The 23,489-nt window shown below is 42.6% G+C and overlaps 1 protein-coding gene across 1 annotated transcript in view; it reads right to left on the reverse strand.

Annotated features, from left to right (window-relative positions):
- Positions 1–13,497, reverse strand: part of LRP5 (LDL receptor related protein 5) — a 135,235-nt gene extending 121,738 nt beyond the window's left edge. Inside the window, exon 1 of the mRNA XM_085062713.1 lies at positions 13,240–13,497. Coding sequence (XP_084918839.1) covers positions 13,240–13,333 — 94 coding nt within the window. The 5' untranslated portion in view covers positions 13,334–13,497. The remainder of the gene's footprint in view (positions 1–13,239) is intronic.
- Positions 13,498–23,489: the final 9,992 nt, after the last annotated feature.

Genomic DNA, 23,489 nt, shown 5'->3' on the forward strand with positions numbered 1-23,489 from the left:
AAGTCCATTCCCTTTTATAAACAGCCAACATTAGTTCAGACTTTATAATAACAAACTGGTGCTAAAATTTCTTTTTACAGATTTAAATGTGTGCACATAATGTTTAAACATACCCTACTGTGTTAGACTGCTCTACTCTTGCATACAGAACATTTCAAAATTTAAAAGAAAAAAAGTTATCAAAATTAATTCCTGGAGAAAATTGGAGGTTTTTGTAGAACTTGGTGCACTGCTTCTGCCTCACAATACAGCGGAAGACAAGTTACACAGGAGCAAGCACTGCACACAGCTGTAATTCAGAGCACAGCATCTGACAAGTTGTATTTTTATCTCTGCAACATCTCCACAATCTCCAGTTGATGCCCAAGCCTCAAGAAACCACACAAAGGCTTTTCATTAGTAAAGGTACATCGTCTTCCAAGCGCTGTGAAGCTTAACTGACCCACTGATCAGTTCCTGCCAACACACTGGTTTGCAACAGCAATGACATTTATGCATCAGCAAAGAGACACCTAAAGTCATTTTAGTTTCCCACACAGACCAAGACTTTATTCATAAAATTTAAATCAGTGAAAAAACCCAAAACAAAACAAACAAACAAAAAAACCCACACAACAAAAACCCAAACAAACCTGCTGCTAGAGTTTCAAAATAAGCAGGAAAGAATGTGTAAAGCAGCTTCCTCACAACTAATGGTCAGGGATCCAAGCACTTGGAGAATTTAACGGTAATCAAAAAACAGAACAGCAGAATTTACAAGTAAAAGAACAAATTCCTACCCCACATTACTAAACACTAGTTGAGCACACCTGTCCTACACCATGGCCTCCCAAGCAAATTGGTATTTTTCCTGTTGTCCATTCAAACAAGTCCTCCCACCCACCTCCGCCTCATTACCACACAAGGGTCAAAGGTGTCTGAAAGACACTCCTGCCTTGTGACCCAAGATGTTCCCACAGACTCCTGGAAGGCATCTGCCCTCAGAAACGACCATTTGTGGACAAAAGGGTCCTAAGAGGCTATCAACAGGCATGTGGAAATGTGTCATTTATAAACAACCATGATAATGAAACAGTTTACATCAAGATGTGACCAACAGATGCTCAGACTCAGTAACATGAGCCTGTAACTCACTCTCAATCCCCACAGGGTGAAATGAGTTCCACGACCAAGACGAATAAAGGACTATAATAAAGTATTCTACAACTAATCTTTGTGAGGAAACCATTCCAAAATACAAGAACCCCAGGGGAAGTAATTGTGGAATAGCTGTTAGATTTTGAATTCATAGTCTACCTCAAACAAAGCAAGTCTTGTTACCCTACAAAAGTCTTATAATCTGCACAAGGAAGGAGATTCTAACAGGCCCCAAATAAGTTCCACAAAGTTGAGCACTGCAGTACACATCCTTTAGAAAGAAAACTTTCTTCTGTGGCCCTGCAACACTGACTCCACAGAATCCTAGGAGTCAGAAAAGCACAAAAGAAAGGACACCAGAATCTTTACCTGTATCTACCAATTGTTTTCTACAGCGGCTTTTAAACGGGGATTTTGCACATATATGAGCATCGCTGTCAAGAAGCAGAGACTGTTTGGAGGACCAAATCAGCTGTATCAAGAACTTACAGTACTTCACATCCTCCCTCATTGCACACAGATTTCCTCAGGAAAAAAAAAAACAACAAACCAAACAGCAACCAAAAAAACCCAACCAGGCAAGAGGCCAACACTTACAAAGATCCCATAGCCATTGTTCAGAGAAAACAAGTCACTTGCATCATTCCCCACATGCAATAAGCTTTGGGCTGGCTGTGTTCTGCCTCTGAGGACCAGCGCCAGATGTGCTCTATCTCCAGATGCCAGGAGTTCCGCAACCTGGGAATCAGCAACCAGAGGTATTTTCCATGAACTCATTACTGTTCCAGGATGGCAAAGGACCAGATGTGTCAAGGTGGTTAATACCTAAAGTAAATGAATCCTAAATCACTTACATCTTTTGCAGGTAACAATGAAAACCTTAATTAGGACCATGCAAGTTGAGAGATAACATCAACAGAGGTCACAAGCAAAATATTTCCACCTGCTCATCTTCTCTCCATTGTGCACTAGGCTGAATGAAAAGCAGCAATCCTCAAACACATGCTCCATTGCAGCTCCTCCAGTTTCACCAATTCTCTCATGGACAGACAATGTTAGTGGAGCCACATGCTAAAGGGACAGCAGGCAGCTTTTCCAAACTGCCAGAAATAGAAGGGTGGCTTCGGACTGGTTTTTTGTTTTGTTTAGGGTTTGGTTTTCTGCCTTTCTTTCAATCATGCTGCCTCATCATCCTACTTAGGGAAATAACCTAACAAGCTTCCAAGAGCCCTCCTGACCCCTGAACAACAAAAATTACCCAGCTACAGACATTTCAGCCTTTACCAATCTTGGCTCTTCAGACAGTCGAGGGGAGAAAGGAGAAAAACACAAAGCAAGCAGGTAGAAGCTTTTAAACAATACACAAGACCCCTGCTAGAAGAGCTTTCTTCTAGCAGTGAAGAAGAAATACTACCAATATAGGAGAGTGATACAGCATGCACAAATTTTAAAATAAAGACTGCAAAAGGTACAGGAAGTGGTTATGCAAGGTCACATATTTAGGTGCAGAAAACTGATCAGAGATACAATTTTGATTAATAAAATATACATTGTCCTGCATTTTAAGGAATACCTTACCCACCATCCTGTTAGTTTGAGGCTTCATTTCTCTCTAATGGAACACCAGTCATTGAGAGAGTAACGCAATGGGGCGAAACAAAGCAGATTTACTACTAGATGGTTATTTAAAAACCATATGCATAGGAAAAGATGACTCTGAGGTGCTTCTTGTGTAAAATATTCCAAGATGTATGCAGAGAGGCCATTTATGTATCACTGTCACCTGTTCTCAGATGAAATGCTGAGAGTTCACAGACTTCAGGGCATGCTTTGGTAACAACATCAAAAACAAATCCAGGTATACTGAATTCCAGTCCCATACCTGCCAACTGCAAAACTCTCATGCTTAAAATTATGTATTGACACCTAACATCAGGAGTTAAAGTCTACATAAAAAGCATGGTTGTGGTTTTTTTGGCTTATGGAGTTTTTTTTCAGAAACAGGAGGTTATTCAATAATGCAACCATTACAATGGAAGGAAAAAACCAGAGCAGGAGAAACTGGTTAACCAAGTGTGGAAGCATGTGAGAACACAGATATATATTGTACACATGCTCACACACAGACATATGAGGAGAACGTCCCCACCACCACCCTGTCCCCAAGTCTCACACCCTTCCCCATGTAAATACTTCACCATAAACTAGCCAAGAGACCTTGTACGAGATTACTTCTGCCTAGGTCAGCACTTCTCTGAACTAGGAGCAACTCTGCTCCAAGAAAACTCAATGGTCTGGTAGCTACACACAAGCTACAGAGCTCATTGAGTTGTCTGCAACTCTTACAGAACACCTGCAGATCATGGCGTATTTGCTGCAAGTGTATCTGACACTCACATTTTTGCGGTGCATTTCTCCAAATTTCACCATTAGCTACAATGTTCACAGAAACTAAGTTATGAGAACCCTTAAGAATTCGGCTACTGTATTCAAAAAGTCTCAACGAGTATTTCCTGACTCTTTAAAGGATGTGTGGTTCCTTCTGCTGGTCACCATACATGGCTTTTGCAATTGCAAAGTGCACCTTTTTAAATGGCATCATAGAAAACCTTCTCCTCCTGTGCACAGATTCCGAAGTCACAGCTGATATCAAGGATGTCATGGCTGTTGAAGACAGATCAAATGAGATAAAAATCCAAGTTCATATAGGTTTTAGGGCAAGGGAAAGATTGCAAATGATTAAATTCCAATTTATTGAGGCTCCACTGTAATTTTGCCTGCATTACCCACACCCTGCCTACTAACTCTCACTGTGCAGCTTGCCTAAGTAAGTCCAGATGTGTAACTGTTTCTGAGTGTGCCCTTTCGATCACTGAACACCTGCAAACTTGAGATTTAGAACGTAAGTAATATTCTACCAGATTCAGACAGTAAAAAACATACTGTTAAAACACCAACAGACAAAAATTCCCCCTAACTATGCATTTCTTTTACTCAGCTTTTGAAGATGCAGGTAGTGCATAGATTTTTTTTTTTTTTTTAAATCATCCACAGCTGGGCAGATTTTCTAAGTGGAAAATGCCACCCATGAGCATTTTCATCCTCTTAGGTCTCACCTGGGAACACGAATAACTCAGCAGTTTAATTTGCTTTTCTATCTTTTGCAATAGACACATCCAGGTAAGTCAGCAATACAGATTTCTGAGGCTAAAACATTTTCCCTTTGGAAAAAAAAACAACAAAAACATTGATGCTTAAACACATCATAGTTCAAGCTGCTAGATCTCAAGCAGGGGAAGCAATCAGAGAAAAATCTAAAGAGTAAAATTATTTGTGTTATTTATATCGTATTTTATGCCAAAATTCATTCCTATAGTGCAGGCAACTCTATTCTGAGCTTCTTCTGAAAAATCAAAAAACTTTCAACAACTGAAATGAAAACAAAATGTGACAGAGAAAATAGGAAACTTAGTGACCATGAGTAAACTTCCTTAAAGGGGACAGAATTAATAAGTAACACTTTATTTGAAGTAACTAGTTTCACAAAGCCTCCAAAGCTCTTCGAACAATATGCACAATGTAAGTAGTGACCAATATACATCTAACACTGGATAATTTATGATTCAGTGGTCAAATGTGACACCTTCTATGAAACAAAGGTTTAGGTTCTTGGTTTAGAAGTTCTACTGCTTTGAGAAAGAAACAGCATACGGACTTTTGTATTAAGCTTCAAGTGCTAAGAAAGAGCACTATGTTATATAGACATCCCCTAGTTACACAACAGAGAATAAATCTCATAACCCCCTATTCCTTCTCTTCCTTCAATCACTCACTGTCCTCAGCAGAGACAGCTTGTTATCCAAGAGGCAAACTCTTCCTTTTTCTCTTCCTCTATAATGAAATGTAAAACAGATAAAAAGATAGCTCTGTTCCAGAATATATTTTCCTGGTATCAGCAAGACACTAGTCTAGGTGACTGAACTTGTACTGGGCTGGTGTGGCAATGTTTTGGTAATTGAGGGGGCTACAGGGGTGGTTTCTGTGAGAAGCTGCTGGAAGTTTCTCCCATGTCCCATAGAGCCAATGCCAGGCAGCTCCAGGACAGACCTGCTCCTGGCCAGGGCCAAGCCCATCAGTGATAGTGGGAGTGTCCCAGGGTTAACATATTTAACAAGGAAAAAAATTATTGTGCAGATTAAAATGTGTGATGAGTGACTACAGCCCCCTTTCCTTGTCCCTCCACACTGCTGGAGAGGATGAGAGAGAAAATTTGGAATATAACTAAACCTAGGAGGAAAAGAGGGGTGAGACAAAGGTATTTTTAAGATTTTGGTTTACTTCTCATTATCCTACTCTGCCTTGATTGGTAATAAATTCAACCAATTTCCTCAAGTTGAGTTTGTTTTGCCCATGACAGTAATTGATGAGTAATCATTGCTTGTCTTTACCTCAACCCATGAGCCTTTGGTTAAACTTTCTCTCCCATGTCCAGCGGAAAAGGGGATGATAGAGCAGCTTTCGTGAGCACCTGGCATCCAGTCAAGGTCAAACCATCACAGAACTAAAAACAGTATTGTGAAGGCAGCAGAAACATTTCCAAATGCCATGGCTTTGTGAATGTCCTTCTAGCACAATCATTTTTTTGCCCCAAAAAACTTACTTTGGTATCTTCACAAAAACTTGTAGAAACTGCCCCTTATTAATTATTTGAAAATAATCCTTGAACGATGTCGCTGTTGAGTAGCTAGCAGAGTAATGAATGCATCGGGTCTCAGTGGCAAGAAGGAATGACCTTTATTGTTTTGATTTCATCACATTTATAAAGTTTTCAAAAGTCACCCAGATTGGTCAGTCAGAAGCCTTCCCCCAGGCCTGATTGGCCAGGCCTGCACTGTCTAAGTTCTAGGACACTGTTCCAAAACATCCAAACTTTATCTTTATTTACAAAAACACAAGAAAGCTTCCCATGGGAAAAACTGTGCTAGCCACAGAACAATAATAATAACAGTAAGGACATAAAGTCTTTCACATTGCCTGGATTATCATGGGTGTTCCACTTCTAGAACTAAAACTAGAGAAATCAGCTCAGAAGACTTTCTAAAGTTTGACACACTGAGATTTCAGCTTTCAACAGCCTCTTCACACAAAGTCTGGTTACACAGGAATATGCCAAATTTTACACAGCACCCTAGAAAAAATGGGCTGAAGGAAAACAACATGACAAAGTGTCCAAGCACCCCACTGGGTGCAAGGAAGAGCAAAACCGCATAACAATAAGGTAGCTGGCAGACCACTCACTCGATGTCACAAAAAATAGCCCTCAGGCTTACCTGAAGGAACAGATTTAAAGGACATGCATCCAGCTGTCTGCTTCCGGAGCACATACTAAGTACAAACAAGGCACTTCTGACCACCACTGTCGTAGAAAGTCCACTAAAAAAGCACTTCATCTCTTACAGCAAGGCTAAATGGAAGCAACTTGACCTTCTTGATAGCCATACTCCATAGTGTAAGTATATCTCACACTTTTTGAGATATCACACTTTGTGTGATAAAGGAAAAAAAAAAAAAAAGCAAAACCAAATCACACCATTTAATTACATTTCTTGTGTTCTACAGTGGGTTTTTTCCCCCCTCTTCTTAAGCCCAGCTAGGACAATTTCCATCTGGAAGAATAGAAAATAATGTGTTTGTGCAAAATTAATGAAAAATAGTACAAGGGCTGGACAAAGCATCCATTAAACTGGAACTGCAATTTCCAGAGAAGGCATGCTGAAGTTATTGACAAGGATTTAAGTGCATTACTGCTGTTAGGTGTAATCTGTGCCTGATTCAAACCCTGGAGTATATGGCTTAAGCCATAAGTACATACTAAATTCCATAATAGTTCTCAAATGACGCATCAACAACCCATAGATTATAGCAGCACTGTACACTTTCATCATCTGAGTCTTCTCAGATTCTCTACTCTTTTTCCTTCTGATTTAGTTAAAGCTAAAACAGAAAAGAAAAAGAACATCTGCAAAATCCCGTTATAGTAGCACTGTTTGATTCCCAAAACCCAAAACAAAGAAATTTACTAAGCAGGTTCACTCAATCCACTGCTACTCCTCATCTGCCCAGAGGTTCAGAAACACAAAGCAGACAACACTTGCTCACACTCTCTGGCCTTGTTTTACTCTCAAAAACACCACAGAAAGAAGAGATCAAGCTCCTGTCTCTAATGACTGCCTCCTCCTACCTCCAATCTAATTCTTGAAGGCTGAGGATCAAGAACCCCCCAGGACTAATTTATCATCTTAGCAATCATGTGTAACAAGCCACTTCTAAAAACTTGTATTAATAAATGTGTAATGAATCACATTTAATGCAACAACATGATGAAATAAACTAAATATACAGTCATGGCAACTAAGGAAAGGGCAACAAAGAACCTCTGGAATCAGCATCACAAAGTGTTATCAAATCCTGAGCCACATGAAGAGATGTCAAGCAACTCAGTCATTCATATCCCTCTCAGACAAAACTCAAGCAAAGAGGAGTCCTGCAAAGACAGAACCACCAAATTAAAAGGACTACACTTTCACAGAACACCATATGCCCTTTAACAAGAATCCATGGGAAAAAAATTAAAATCAAGACCTTTGTATAACCAAATAAAAAACAGAAATAAACTTTCCATCTTTCTACTTTCCATAGCAGAGGGGAGAGTTACACTCTAACACACGTACAACTTCATTTCTCCAGTTGCATCATCTTTCACCATAGGTCAGGAACAGCACACTTGATTTACTGAACAATTACCTGGTTTACGTCTATAGTCTCAACAGGAAGACCGGAGTTCAAAAATTCTGCCTGCCACAAAGACAACTTTTGTTACTGTTTAAAGTAAGTGAACTTTAACAGGGGAAGCTCAATTTCCTTATGTATAATACATAAATAATAGATGCCATCCTCGCAGAACATTCTGAATTAGCTAAAATTCATACAGCACTTCAGAAAGTAAGCCAAACACAATTCAACAATTATTATATTAACCAGGCACACTTTTACTCACACATGCCAACATTTGAGCTTTTCAGACCACTGACAATCTAACCAGGAACTTACTACTGCATCTGCTGTCAGTGCTGTTTACTGCAATAGCAATAAGCCTTCGTACTGTGAAATGAAGACGATTCTGCAGCTGATTTATAGTCAAAAAATCTCTTTTCCCAGTAGGCTGTTTCCATTAAGTTAATCTAACACACCACAAATTATTTATTGGTTTAAAAGCAGTTTCAATTGCTTTAACACTTTTATCATCCAGAGCAAAAATACCAATTGGCATCCTTGCAGAAGTTGCCCATGGATTGAACATCAATACAAAATGACACCTTACATCTGTCTGTGCTGGCAGGCAAAGTGTGAGTCAAGCAAGAATAAAGAAAAGAACAGCTAAATTAAAAATCATGTTTATTACACAAGCCCTCAACACCCTTACCAACCCATCACCCACTCCTTACACTCTTTGGAGCTTCTCAGTAGAACTGTGTGGCTTAACAGATATTTTCAAGCTTTAGTAAACAGAAACCACAAAGATGAGACACTGCTAAGTTCCACATTCCAATTTTTTCAAGAGGGAAGAAACCAGAAGAATTGTTGGCCTGTAAGCTCCTAACAAACAACTGTACTGAACAATACTTTGTGGGACATAGTTCCCATTTTCTTTCCTGCTCTCACCACAACTGTTTCATCACACAAAAACTGAAGAATTGCTAAAAATATCCTTTGACTCTGTCATAAGCTTTTCCATAGCCTAACTTAAAGGCAGTAGGACTCTCCAGAAGTACTTTTTCCAGTTTATGAGTCCCAGACATGAGCTATCAGACGATAGCACATCTTTGCTTTCTTCAGAAAGTCCCCAGTGTCCAAAAAGCACGTGGGTTTGGCCAGCCAGCATCCCTAGCCATAGCCTTAACTACTTGCTCCTGCCTTAAGTGAACTTGCAGCGTTGTTGGACATGTCCTCTCAGAAAGGAAAACAGGAAAAAAAGAAGAACTATCCACATGCCTCAACATCTGAGTAAAATGCTGTTCTCCACTGCGCATAGTAGAGCTGCGTTTTTGCTGGCCCATACCACAAACTTGGGGGAATACTTGTTTACTGTCATTCTTCCCCTGAAGATCATGTTGGTACCTATTTGAGTCCACAAAGGTCCTGAGCAGAAACTAACATCAATTTCTCTCAAGTGTTCTCAGTGCTGTGGTTTTTTTTCAGCTACATTAAATCTAAAGAGAAATTCAGAATGTACAAAAGCCAAACATTTTCAATGTTTAACAGCCCTTGGGTTGAACACATAAGGAAAAAAATAAGGATTTCCTAGATAGAAGGTATTGTAGGTAACTTTATTTCTCTTCATTCTAAGAAAAAATTTAAACCTAGTTATTGTCCTCAGTCTCAAGATGGCAGGCTGCTTTTGTACAATACAGTAGGTTCACAACAAATACTGATTTAACATGGAACTAAGCCTTGTCATTATAGCTGTTTCTGAGCACCACCAAATGAAATTCACCAAGTGAAATTTATTTCTGCTTTGACAAAAAGTGAGACAATTACTTTGAACTGTACACTGCTGGTTAATTTCTAACTAGAAGCAGAGCAGTCACTCTTATATAGTAAGTCAGGTATGTCTATATTCCAGGTAAGGTTTCGTAACCTTTCTTTCTTGTTACACTGCCAAATCTTACCCTAACACCAAATGATAACGAGTTCCCAGAAACAATCTCTGTGTTTGCTTAAAAGTTACCTTGACTTGCCTTATTCAAGAAACATGCAGAACTGAGAAAACTTACAGCTGCGGCAAAACCCATGGCCCGTTTTACTAACAACTACAAAATAAACAATTTTTAAAAATTTCTTAAATTAAAGAAGCAAGAGGCAATAGTGGAATTTACAGTGGGTATCAATGAACTGCATTCACATTCTTCTAGAGTACTGACTTTGTGATGCTGATCTGTGTATTTCAGACAAGTACAAGTGATTTTAAAGCACCTCTGGATGCTTTAAAATAAATTTAAGTAATTTAAAATGAAACCAAAACAAATTAGTTCACATACCATACCTAAAAGACAGTTAAATGCATTTAACTTTCCCTGAAGAGAGAAGACTCAGTGCTTTGAAAGTACCAACTTAAACTTCAGAGTCAATCTGAACCGTCAGTATTTCCTCACTGTTTCAAGAGGATTTATGACCACAATTTGTGACAGACCCTCACATCATGCTAGCAGTAGATACTAGGAAAACAGCCCACTAAATCAATGACAGACTGACTGAAATGGCACTGAAAGGCACTTGAGGACTCCTACACAGCACATTTCCCTGTCATAAAATTAGTAAGTAATTTTTGCTGCTACATTCTTCATTTAACCACAGTGACAGGTTTCACTAGCTTTAGGTCATCTCAGAAAAACAGTATAGATTAAAAGTCATTTTAGAGTTGTGCTCAAATGCATTTTTTATTTCATGCTGCATCCCTAGTTTCAAAGACTTGCAACCATCACACATCCCTATGTCACACTACTCTATTCACCCTTCAGTACTCTGTGTTTGTTGGTATCAGGCAAATAGCTGTTCCATTAAAGAAAACTAAGATACAACCTCATGATTTTGTGAAACATTCAAGTGCATGACAAGACGCAGTTAAGCAACCATTTGCGAGTTTAAGTAAAAATAATTCTTGCTTGAGATAATTCTTAAGCAAGAATTATCTCAACTTATTTGAACATTTTAAGACCACCACTTGAAATACCCACTGTGCAATATTAATAATCCAGAACTTACAATATTCTCATGAAAATGAAAAAACACTGAATACTTGGCATGAGCAAGAGATTGCCCCCTTCAAGGAAGCACTGAATGCAACGATCATTTTGTCTTATCATAGTGAAATGAGAATCAAGTATATGAAACAGGTTTATCAATATTTCAAGCCGCATAAATAAAACCACTCCTGACACCACCACATACAGAGCTAGAACTTAGCTCTACAGCAATATTATTCCACAGCCAAAGTATTCAAGATCTATTACAACATGCCAAACTTCAGAGAAGCTGTAGCACTGCAGAAGCTCCAGCAGCTCCCCAATCGGGCAGAAATGCATTTACATATTTGTAAGATAAGCACACCAAAATACTTTTAACAGCTAAAAGTCAGGCATCTCCTTACAGAGTAAGGATTCTCAGAAAGGGAACTAAATCCACAGAGAGCCTCTCATAGTACATCCATGTTCCTTCTAAAAGGACAGATGAACTGTCCTTAAAAGTACTGTTCAAATCAACACAAAAAAAACCTCTCTACTAAGTAGGTAGAACAAAGGCCATGTCATTAAGATCTATAATCAAGACTCCTTAACTAATTATTAAAAATTGTACATTTGTAGCAGAGTTCTTCCATGCATGTTAAGAAAGGTGACTATTCACACCCAACATACATGATATTAAAAGAATTAGTCTCTAAAATTGAGGTGAATGAAAATCAAACTCCAAGTCAGAACTTATTCCTTAGTTTTATCATGAACTCTTATTGTCCTAAGAATTCCAAATGCAAAGTTATGCCTTTTAAAAAATATCCCTATTAGAGCCTGTTAGGTAAATGTAAGGAAATCCTTTAAGAAGCCTTCATTTAGGACTCCTAGAAGTTAATTTCGCCCCCCCCCACCCGAAAGATACATTAGCTTTATTCAGTCAAGCAGGAATGTGAACATCTTTACACAAACATAAGTGTTCAGAAAGGAAAAAAACATACTTCAGGTTTTCAGAAACATGTTTAAAAGATTGTGGCAATGTGTAAGGTGGACCCTGAGATATGAAGGATATATTTTTGATATAGTCCAGACTGAATAAGCAATATATAATACACACCCACAGAGAGCTCCAGCTGAAAATACAGAATGATGATGCCAGCAAAAAATGGTCGGCTCTCTTGCTCTAAATGACAGTTCTAATAATTACAGGAGGTTTGAAAAGGTGGGTGGCCTAATAAAAAGAGGCCCTGAGGTGATGTTCTGACAGCCTTGGCCACACTGCCGAGCTTTCTAAACTACCTAGGAAATCTCAACAACTAGGCTTCGGCTTGCTTAAGCACCGGGGTGATGTATTCAGGCAGACCACATGCAGCAGCAAAAAAACACAAGTCTCGCAAGCGCTGCCTGAACTCCCCGTGTTGGGCGAAACAAAGTCGGGAAAGAAGGAGAAACCGAGGAGGAACGGACACCGGCCCGCTCCCCACGGATGCTGCAGGCAGAGCACCGCCTCCGTTTATGTGCGATTTAAAAGCATGACCAGCCTCACTTACAAACGGGACAGCCAAGGGAAAGGGGAGGGCAGGCTCCGTGCCCGGGCCGGGGCAGGCGGCTGACGCTCCGGTACGGGGCTGGGCCGGACCGGACCCCGAGCCCCGAGCCCCGCACTCGGCCGGGCCGAGCGGACCCCCGCGCGCCGCCTCACGCCGCAGCGCCGCCCCGCCGCCCACAGCCTCACACCGGAGCGGGCCGAGGGGGAAACACAGGGCACACGCACCGAACTCGCCTTCCTCCCACCCCCTCCCCGGCCCGGCCAAGAGTTTGAGCGACACCCGACACCGACCCCTCCGAACTCCACAGAAAGCCCTGCCCGGGACCGCGGAAGGACAGGAGCGCGGGCGGGGGGGCGGCGGGGGGGGCAGGCGACTTTTGTCTGTTTTTGCAACTGTGCGCCTTCACCTGAGCCACCCGTGGGGGAAAACCGCCTCGCCCCCCCAGCCCCGTCCCCTCAGAGGGCTATGTCCCGAGGGAACAGGGAGGAGAGGCCTCCTCTTCCTGCGCACCCTTTTTGCAGGGAAGAGGGGCGAGGAGCAATAGTTTTTTGGGGGGAAGCGACGCAGGCAGCCTCCCATCCTCCTCCCGCCCCGTCTCCTCCATGTGCGCGTCCTCTCCCTCCGCGGGAGCCTGGCCCCGCTCCCGCCCCTCCCCGCCGCACTCCCGGCGGAGCGCGGGGGAAAGTTTGCCCAAGTCGGACAACAAAAGGGACAGCGGCGCTCGCCTCCCCGTCGGCCCGGGCCCCGCGACGCCCCAGCGAGCTTACCCCCGGCCGAGCCCGGCTCGCAGCGCAGCACCGAGGCGGCGAGGAGCCGCAGCAGCAGCAGCAGCGGGAGCGGCGGGGCCGCCGCCGCCTCCATGTTGTGCCGCCGCAGCAGCTGCCGGAGCGCACGGAGCGTCTCAGGCAGGCTCCATGCTCGGGGCGCTGCGCTCGGCGAGGAGGGAGGCGGGGAAGGGGGGAGGCGCTGGAGCCGACCCTCCTCCTCCTCCTCCTCCTCCTCAGGCCGCCGCCAGGGAGGGGGCTGGGACGGAGGATCGCGGCTCGCACCGCATCCCGGGAGCGGGCGGGGGCGCACCGTCCCGTCCCGCCGCGGCGCGTCCCACGCGTGGGAACACCTGGCCGCGCCGGGAGGAGGTGCGGTTCCAGGGCTTGCTTCTTTACCTTTTTAACTCCTTCCTTCTGGAGCAATTACTCCAGAACCAGCCGGGAAGGCTGGAGAAAATGGATCGCTGCGCGTTCAAAAAGCATCCTTTCGCTGGTGGATTTGGAAGTTCAGAGTGGGGACGCCCTCCCCTTTTTGTCTCCAGCAAAAAAGGTGGTTGTTTTCTTCCCGAATGAAGGTTCGCTTTTGCGTTTCCCCTCTCGTCAAAACAAACATTTTATAAAGTCACTCTTCTGCACAACGCTAGTTTTCAAAGAAAAATGTATTCAACACCAGCCTTTTGTTGCCTTCCCCCCCCCTTCCCTGTTAAACATGCCACCTGCTCCTATAAACACATTACCGCCAGGAAAGAGGCAGAAACTGCCCTGTGACACGGGGCTTGTGTAGTGCCCGGGGCAAGTACCGAGGGCGAGCAGCACCTTGCTCACCCTGAAATATCCCGCACCTTCCACAGGCCAGGTACTGCCCCCGCCTCCCTACAGCCATAAAACCAAACGCCGTCAGTCAAGAATTTTCATTCCAGTCTCCATTTCCCTTATCCTGACACTGATTTGACAGTAAGAAAAAGGATTGCTAGATGGCCTTGCGTAGAGGTGGAAATCACAAGGGTCCGCCTGGCATCCCCTTAAACGATTTTTGCAAGTTTCAGAGCAGAAGCCGCAAATCACAAGCAAGTGCTTTAAAAATGGATGTTACATTTAATCGTTTCATTACCTCTCAGAGATAAGCGAGTTCCGGGTTCCCCCGTTGCCATGTACCGATTTATCTGCCTTGCTGTAGGTTCTAAAGCAGCAGCTGAGATTTCTCAAATACCAGGATCAAATATTCAAGACTTTAGGTCCTGTTGATTACTCCATTGCAGATGTCCCCAGCAAGAGAAAAGGCCAAGTGTTTGTATTTGGTTTGTTTTTAAAGTCAGAGATCAGAAAGCAGTTTAAAAAGTCAAGTAGTTACAAAAGGTTTATAGTGCTGACATTAAAGACCACCTGAAAAGGAGAAAGGAAAGGCTTTCTTCTTTCTCTCCCTTGCTTCTGGTTTAACATGTAGAGAACGCGTATTTCAAAGAGGGCTCATTTAGGCGGCATTTAAAACCTAGAAAAATCTCAACTTCCTTGAAGGCAGGAAAAGCAGAAGTTGGTCTTTCATGATAGATCTGTAATAAACTGGAACCCAAATCTAGGCTTCTGTAAATAATTAATGGAAAAACTTTGTGTGAACACCAACTGAATAAGGGTTTTGTTTTGCGTCTGCTTGAAGAAATTGCCCAACACCAGACAAATAACTGGAAGAAAGATTTCTTTGTTGAAGACAGTGATTGGACTTTGCTTTTGATGGGTCTGACCTCCTGCATCGTGGAATTACCCAGCAGTCCTGGCATCACAGTAACTGGGGTTAATTAGCGGCAGAGAAAGAGCACATGAAGCAGTTGTACTTGCAGCAGGCAGCGGGGAGCAGTGGTGTCCATATCCAGTCCCAAACCGCAATCAGCTTGGGGGCCATATACAGAACTGGTTTGTGTGCCTGCAGGGAGAGCCAGACTGTCCTGTGATGACCTCAGTGGCACCAGGGCAGTTCAATTCCCTGCCCTTCCTGCCCCTTGGCCTAGCAGGATCAGGGATCAGCTGCTGAGGTGACTTAGCCATCGCTCCAATGCCAACGCCAAGCCATGTGGAGGGGGTGAGTCTCCCCACACACTGCTGGAGGGGAGCAGCAACTTCTTTGGCTTTTAGCTGCTGCCAGCACTTGGTAACTTGGGTCCTAAGGTCCCATACTAGGATGCAATATACCTGCTGCTATCTCTGCTCCATCCAAGAGTTGCCTGTCCCCCTATCTGACCCTGTCAAACTTCACGGTCAAGTTAGGATTGGCAGTGGTTTGTACCAAAAGGAGAGATAGCAGCATGTGAGCAACTAGCAGCTTAGACTGACTCACAGTCTAAAACAGAATGAGAAGAGAGATCAGGCCATGGAGGCAGGCAGCTAGGGAAGAGAATCTTACCAGAACCCATCTTTGGGGCTTTGACCATAGCACCTCTGCTAACAGAACATTAAAGCATCTGTCTAAAGCGATGGCAAATGCAGTAGCAGCCAGGAGCACAGCCTTTCTCCAGCCCAGAAGATGCCGTCTTAAACTCAGTTAATATGTTGTAAGGGGAATTTGGAGGAGGTTAAAGTTGTGCAAAATCTGAAGTCATAAGCTGAGAAAGCTGCCTTCCACCTATCTACTAGCCCTGCAAAAATTCCTCTGGCAAAACCAGGGGAGGCAAAGCTGTGACATTCCTGAAATGTCTGATGTACATATTTTTGCAAGAAAGTAAAAAACTATGTAAAAATAAACAAACAAAAAACCACTTATCAGGACAGCAAAAGCACAGTTCTATCCTTCCTTTTAAATGAAGAAAGAGGGATCTCTTTCCATACTGCTGCATCTCACAGTGCCCAGGTAAGACTGCAAAAAAGAAGCCAATACTCCATTTCATCTAGTATTTCTTGTGTAATTCTGGGCAAGTCACAATCTCACATTTGCTCAGTTTCTTTTTCTACAAGAAAAGGAGCAGAGGGAATAATTTTCCTAACTTTCATAATTTCTGTTTATAGTTTGAGGGAAACTGCAGCAAGTTTGGAGCCTGACTGTAAGAAGCAGGAAAGGGAGAAAATCCAGACTGGGAGCCCAGCCCTCTTCTGCCAAGGTGTAAAAGCAGGTGAATTCCTGCATTCTTCCACTGCCATCCCTGATGCAGAAAGGAGGGACATGCAGAGATATTGGAGAGAAAACAAAGAGCTGTGTCTGAGCACGCAGAGATGTCCTCTAGGATAATGTAGCCATCCCACCACAGCTGGGAAACCTGGTTTGACTGAAATGCTCCAGATGTTTCTACATATTTACTCCTCCTGGATTTTTCCTTCCTACCCTGGTTTACAGTATCCTTCTCTCCCAGCTGCCAGCACTGTCTGAGCTCCTGTGGAGCTAACATTTAATGACAACTGCAGAAGCCCCTAAAGTGAATTTACTGTTTTACAACTGACACCCAGGTTTATTTCACGGTCAATATCAGTACCAAGACATGCATCTTTATTCCTCTGGGACAGCGCAGTTTAGTCAAGATGAAGTGATTAGATCCAGATAGACTGAGGCTGCTCTTCGGTGCTTTGCAAAGGAAAGGTAAAGGGATCAGTAAAAACAAAGACGCCATCAAAACATTTTCCTTCTTTACTTCTAAGGCCATATGACAAAATAATTTTCTTTTACCCATGTCTCAAATACACTTCTTCACCCTTTCATTCCCAGTTTTCAGCTAGAAAGCAATCTCAACCTGATTAAGATTATGGACCTCTATTCTTTATCACCCTGTGTCAGAAGAGAAAATGTTTACAGGTAGTCTAGAACAAGTCAGAAATTACAGCAGAAAGTATTACCTGGATACAGGTTCCCTCATCTCCTCAAAAAAACAGACACACTAAGAAAAACACATTCAGCTGTAGTTAAAGTTACTCCTCCTGAGCAGAAATCTGAACTAGTCTTGGTAAGGGGTGGGTTTGGTTCTGAGGCTGCATGGGGTATTTAAGTGTTGATTTGAAAAAAGGTGGTTTCTTAGGTGCCAAATAACATTTAAACCTAAATCACTGCACTGCCACTCATTAAGCTGCCTGAAAGGGTGAGAAAGTGTCACCATCACCTCCTTCTTATCTGTAAAGAAAATGACAGTAAGAAAAAAAATACCTTTGTTTATACCATGCAGTTTCCCTGCCATTGCACAAGGATAATAGCCTAATTTTTTCAAAGTAATTATTCCCAAAACATCTCAGCAACCCAGCTTAATGTGGCAGTTTTCTTCCTCTTCCTTCTGCTTCTTCCCCAGATCAACTCTAACGTGCACTGAACAGTTAAAGCACCACAGTCTGCCATACAGACACAGATTAAAATCAATGATCTTTCAGCCTGTGGTTTGTAAGGTCCTTTTAAGGCAGTCCTAAAAGAAACAACAGAAAGGAAGTCAAACTCTAGTGCATTTAAAATTTCTATACAGAACTCTTTATGCTTATTGGGAAATCTTTAAGGATTGAAAAAGTTTGAAAATGTTAGGATGCTTGGTGAAATGTTAAAGCTAAGTATCAAAGAAAACTACTCTTTTCAGAGCTTAGGCAGCCATGTGAAAGAGCACAGGAGCATTATAGGTAAAAGTAGAGAGCATTATGCACGTGATTATCTTATATTACATTAGACATAAGCTGGAGAACTTCCCTGCATAGAGAGGGCTCCAGTGCCACACCTGAAATTGCAACCCCAATGTTTCCAGTGCGGTGACCCCAGTGAGGTCAGTTATGGCAGCCACAAATGGGACTGGGAGATCACCAAAAAAATAGTTTTTTTCAAATAGTTATGGAATATTTTACGGGATGACAGTGCTTCAAGTAACCTGGACAAAACCACAGAACTAACAAGACAGAAAACAGCAATCTTTCAGCATTTGCCAGTACTTGAGATTTTCTACAATATCCAGGGCCCATCTGCTCCAAGAGGGATAAATAGGACACACATGCCAGTGACTCAAATATGGGGAAATCAGGAGACATTGCAAGCCAAGGGATCAGAGTGCTAGAGGGCAGACACTTCCTGGCACAAATGGGTTTAAGGAGAGAGGTGGCTCACATAGGTTAGCAAGAGAAAAACTAATATTAAAAAAGAGTCTGACAAATGTCTCACTGCTATCTCATTTGAAACAACATTTAAGTGAGACAGCAAGTGTAAAGAGCCTGTTCCCAAAGCCTCCTGCTGGCTAGCAATGCCAGGAAGAGAGGGGCTGACACTGCTTGAGAAACATGTCACCATAAAAAGTTCTGAAAATATAAAAATAGCTCAGTGGGTTTTTTTGGTGGTGATTCTTGGACTCTGAATGCTTTTATGGTTACAACTACACTCCCTGCTACAGCTACCAGAACAGCAGTCACCACATTTCCCTGCACTGTATGAGCTAGAGCTTTTCTTTAAAACCTCCATGACAGCTAAATTTGGGAAGCTGCTTGCAAAATTAATTATTAGTCATCAAATTTCTGTATCAAAAAGAGGAAATATTGTAAAGGGGCATGGAAATTAATTTGCAGAGGAGGTAGAAGACAACAACCAGTGTCTCAAAGTGGGAGTCCTCTTCCTTGCCCTGTAAGGGCAAAGTTGTGAAGAAACATCTTTTATTTCAAGCAACATCCATATTTCTGTAGCAAAAGCAATAGCAAACATTAAAGAAGTCATCACAGATATAAATATTGAAGAAACACTAAAAAAAAAAATCCATAAATGAATCATAGAATGATTGGGGTTGGAAGGGACCTTTTAAAGATCATCTAGTCCAATACCCCTGCAATCAGCAGGGACACCTTCAACTAGACCAGGTGGCTCAGACCTCCATCCAACCTGACCTTGAATGCTTCCAGCTATTGGACATCTACCACCTCTCTGGGCAACCTGTTCCAATGTTTTCTTACTCTCAACATAAAACATTTTTTCCTTATACTGTGGTGGCTTAACCCCAGCCGACAACTAAGTACCACACAGCTGCTCACTCACTCCCTCCCACCACCCCGTGGGGAGGAAGAATCAGAAAACAAGTAAAACTCATGGGTTGAGATAAGAACAGTTTAATAATTTAATTAAAATATTGTAATAGCAACGATAGTAACAGTAACAACAGTAATAATAGTAATGAAAATGAGCGAGAGAGGAGTAAACCCCAAGAAACACAGGTGATGCACAATACAACTGCTCACCACCTGCTGACTAATGCCTAGCCCATCCTCCAGCAAAGATTGGTGGCTCCAGGCCAACTCCCCCCAGTTTCTATATTGAGTCTGTCATTTTATGATATGAAATATCCCTTCAGCCAGTTTGGATCAGCTGTCCTGGCCATGGTCCCTCCTTGTGCACCTCCTCACCAGCAGAGCATGGGAAACCAACAAGACTTTGAGTTAGAGTCACACTATTTAGCAGTATCTAAAATATCAGTGGTATCACACTGTTCTCATACTAAATCCAAAACACTGCACTGTACCAGCTACTAGGAAGAAATTAACTCTATGCCAGCTGAAACCAGGACATTTATATTTAGACAGAACCTATCCTCTGTTTGTTTAAAACCATTACCCCTTGTCCTATTGCAACAGGACCTGCTAAAAAGTCTGGTCCCATCTCTCTTAGAAGACCCCTTTAATATTTAAAGGCTGCAGCAAGGTCTCCCCAGTATTCTCCAGGCTGAACAACCCCAACTCTCTCAGCCTTTCCTCATAGCAGAGGTGCTTCAGCCCTTTAATAATTTTTGCAGCCCTCCTCTGGACCCACTCCACCAGGTCCAACAGCCTTTCCTGTGCTTGGGACCCCAGAGCTGGATGCAGTACCCCAGATGGAGCCTTACCACAGCACAGGAAAAAGGGTAGCATGAGCAGCTTTCTCCAAATGCAGTATTCATCAGACAGAACTGCCCAGATCAACTGAGGATGCAAGAACAGATGCTGAATGGGTCATGAAAAATTGATACGACTTAGGGTAGCATCTTCACATGCCCCTGCATTGCTCCAAACATCACTGCACTACACAGGTGTCTGGGTATTGAGGAGAGCAACAAGAGGTTTTTCAAAGAAAGAATAAATGTGTTTATAATAATAACTACATTTATTCATATAACTGCCAAAGTCTGCCTCACTTTACACCCCAACCAACTGCAGTTGATACACACATGTAAAATAGTAGTGCCATGACTGTGTACGTGACTGTCATATTCATTCATGGCTTCAGTGAAAAGCTCACCTCCATCATTAAAAGCAGCTGTCAGGTAGGACTGGAAGATGTAGAAAGAGTATCAGAACAATCTGGTGGTAAGGTGCTCCCTTAAATAGATTACTGACAAGGTCACAGACTGAAGTAGGTCTTTTGACGTTTTCAGCACTATATGTTTCTTTTACTTTTGAAAGCTGCTCTTTTGCTTTTCGGAACACTAAAAAAAATTTTTGTAAGCAGGGGTAAAGCCATGCTCAACTAATTACCATCTGACTAATTTTTGTGGGTGGTTAAGATGCCAGGCAAGACTTGCTCTGTCCCAGCAAGATGGAAATCTTTCCACTGTATACAGTGGGAAAGGCCCTTATGATATGGCTCAGTGCCATGACTATTTAGATATTAAAATGGTGGATGTCGAAACCAACCCTGAATGCAGTTACATCAGTTCTACCTGCCATCTGCTCACTGACAACGCTGGGAGTGTTTCTTGCTGGGAATGCACTGGTGGCTGCCAAACAAAGTAAAAGTTAAGGGAGGAAGAAAAAAAAAGAAAGGGAAGTGACCTGTGGGGGAAAGTTGCAGACTAGTGTAACTAGGGGGGAAAAAAGCCCTGATAAATTTTCCTCAAAGATTTTTGTGTTTTGAGATGTCAACACACACACAAATTTATTGCATTTAACATTCTCTTGTGTAATACCCTGTCTGTACTTTGTAACAAATAAAAGTATACAGAATCATAGGATGGTTTGGATAGGAAGGGACCTCAAAGATCAGTAAGTACCAACCCCCCTGCCATGGACAGGGACACCTTCCACTAGACCAAGTTGCTCAGAGCCCCATCCAGCCTGGCCTTGAACATTTCCAGGGATGGGGCATCAACAGCTTCTCTAGGGAACCTATTCCAGTGCCTCACCACCCTCACAGTAAAGATTTTCCTAATATGTAATCTAAACCCACTCTCTTTAATTTGAAGTCATTCCCCCTTGTCCTGTCACTACATGCTCTCATAAAAAGTCCCTCTCCATCTTTGCTGTGAGCTCCCCTCATGAACTGGAAGGCCAGAATTAGGTCACTCCAGAGCCTTCTCTTCTCCAGGCTGAAAAACCGTAATTCCCTTAGCCTTTCCTCATAGGAGAGATGCTCCATCATGCTCTGATCACCTTGGTGACCTTCCTCTGGACTCATTCCAAAGGGTTGATGTCCTGTCTGTGCTGGGGTCCCCAGATCTGGATGCAGCACTGCAGGTGGGATCTCACCAGAGCAGAGCAGAGGGGCAGAATCACCTCCCTGGCCCAGCTGCCCTTGCTACTGTGGATGCAGCCCAGCACACGTTTGGCTTTCTGGGCTGTGAGTACACATTGCCTATCCTGAGTCTGCCATGTGGCAAATCAGATGACTGAAACTGCCTGTGCAGCCAAATGGAGTTCTTTCCGCAGCGTGCCGCGTTCCTGAAGCTCCTGAAGGCACGGAGCTGGAGAACCTGCAGATGGCAGCCTTGGGGAGCATCGCTCCTGGAGCTGCAGCCCCACAGAGCTGAGCTGGCACTCGTGAATTCACAGAGAGTGCTTGGAGCACTTCTCCTTGTGGAACACGGGGGGCTTTTCACCACTAATTTACTTCCCCTGTTTTTTTATTTTTAAATAATTAGTTTTTGCTCTCTCATCCCTGTTGGACAAAGCGCATTGAACCCCATCAGATCTGTGTCAGCAGCTCAAGGGAGCTCTGGCCAGTGACAAGGGACCCACTGCAATGGGCAGTATCCATCCAGCCCATTGCTGGGTTTGCTGCTACTCCTGGAAGAGTAATAATTCAAGGTAACTTAATGATGCTAAATTTGAGCTCCTATTGGTCTGTCAACACTATTTACAGAATGTTCTTTTTCTTTAAAAGACAGTCCAAGATTAATTATAAAATTAACAAACTTCTGGTCACACAGAACTACCAAACCTGTTCTCACTTCAGAGTTAATTTGAGTTTCAAACTCACATGTGCCAGCAGGCGGCTGTTGAATTTGTGTTGTAAACAGCATGGGGAAACTGATTAGGTTGAGCTGTATCCACAGTGATAAGCAAACAAAACAACACTGTTTCTGTGAGCTTCTCTGAGCAACCTGATGTAGATGAAGATGCCCCTGCTCATTGCCGGGACATTGGACTATGTGATCTTTAAAAGGTCCCTTCAAACCCAAATCATTCTGTCATCAGATGCTGAGCATATTCTGGACTTTGCAGTTTTCCTCCTCCCATCTTCCTCTGATAATAAAAGTACACATAAAAAATACAATATTTGCACAGCACAAATACATATTAGACAGGAATTTTGACAGAACGATACAGCAGGCACGCACAGGAACGTGATGCTAAAACAGCATTCAGAAGGTCAGAACTTACACACAAGAATTTATGTAAGGCTCATAGTTGTACTAATGAAGTATCAGCATGGCCTCAATCCAATTAAAATAGGGAACACATGATGTTCTGGTTAGGAAACAGAAGGATTAAGATTTCATTACTTGTTGAACTTCTATGAGATGAAAACAATTGTTTCAGCCAATGCAGCACAACACTCTGCTGACAAGGAGGATGTGACTGAGTTAATGTCTTCATCCCCTTCTCTTAAGAGCAAAATCAGGTCTTCACAAGAAACTATCAGCTCTGTCTTCAGTTTACTGACTCCATAATAGGCTAGCCTTGAAATTAATTTTGCTATACTGATTTTCACCACCCTCCACCACATAAACATCCAGCACTTCTGAGTTTTCTTTGCTGCTATCTTCCCTGAGGGATTTTGTAAAACAAGCATTTTAACTCCTCAGTGTAGCTGGTAAATTGGAATAAGATCTGACAGAGAGGTCAGAGATGGTTGGGGTAAACTCAGGCCATAAGAAAACAATTTAGAAACCAAATTATGAAACTTTAGCCCATCTGAAACATGACAGTGGTTACCTGTAGTCAGGAGAAGTAAGGGATGAGCTGAGACAAGAGCACAAGCTGCTCCACAGGTTGTTCAGCCATATGCAAGAAGGAATACTGTTGATGCAAAATCTCTGAAATCACTCAGAGGAGTATTTGATGCTGACGGTAGTGAA

Source organism: Lichenostomus cassidix, chromosome 5 (genome assembly GCF_008360975.1).
Source record: "Lichenostomus cassidix isolate B80296 chromosome 5, HeHo_3.0, whole genome shotgun sequence".
Lineage (NCBI taxonomy): Eukaryota > Metazoa > Chordata > Aves > Passeriformes > Meliphagidae > Lichenostomus > Lichenostomus cassidix.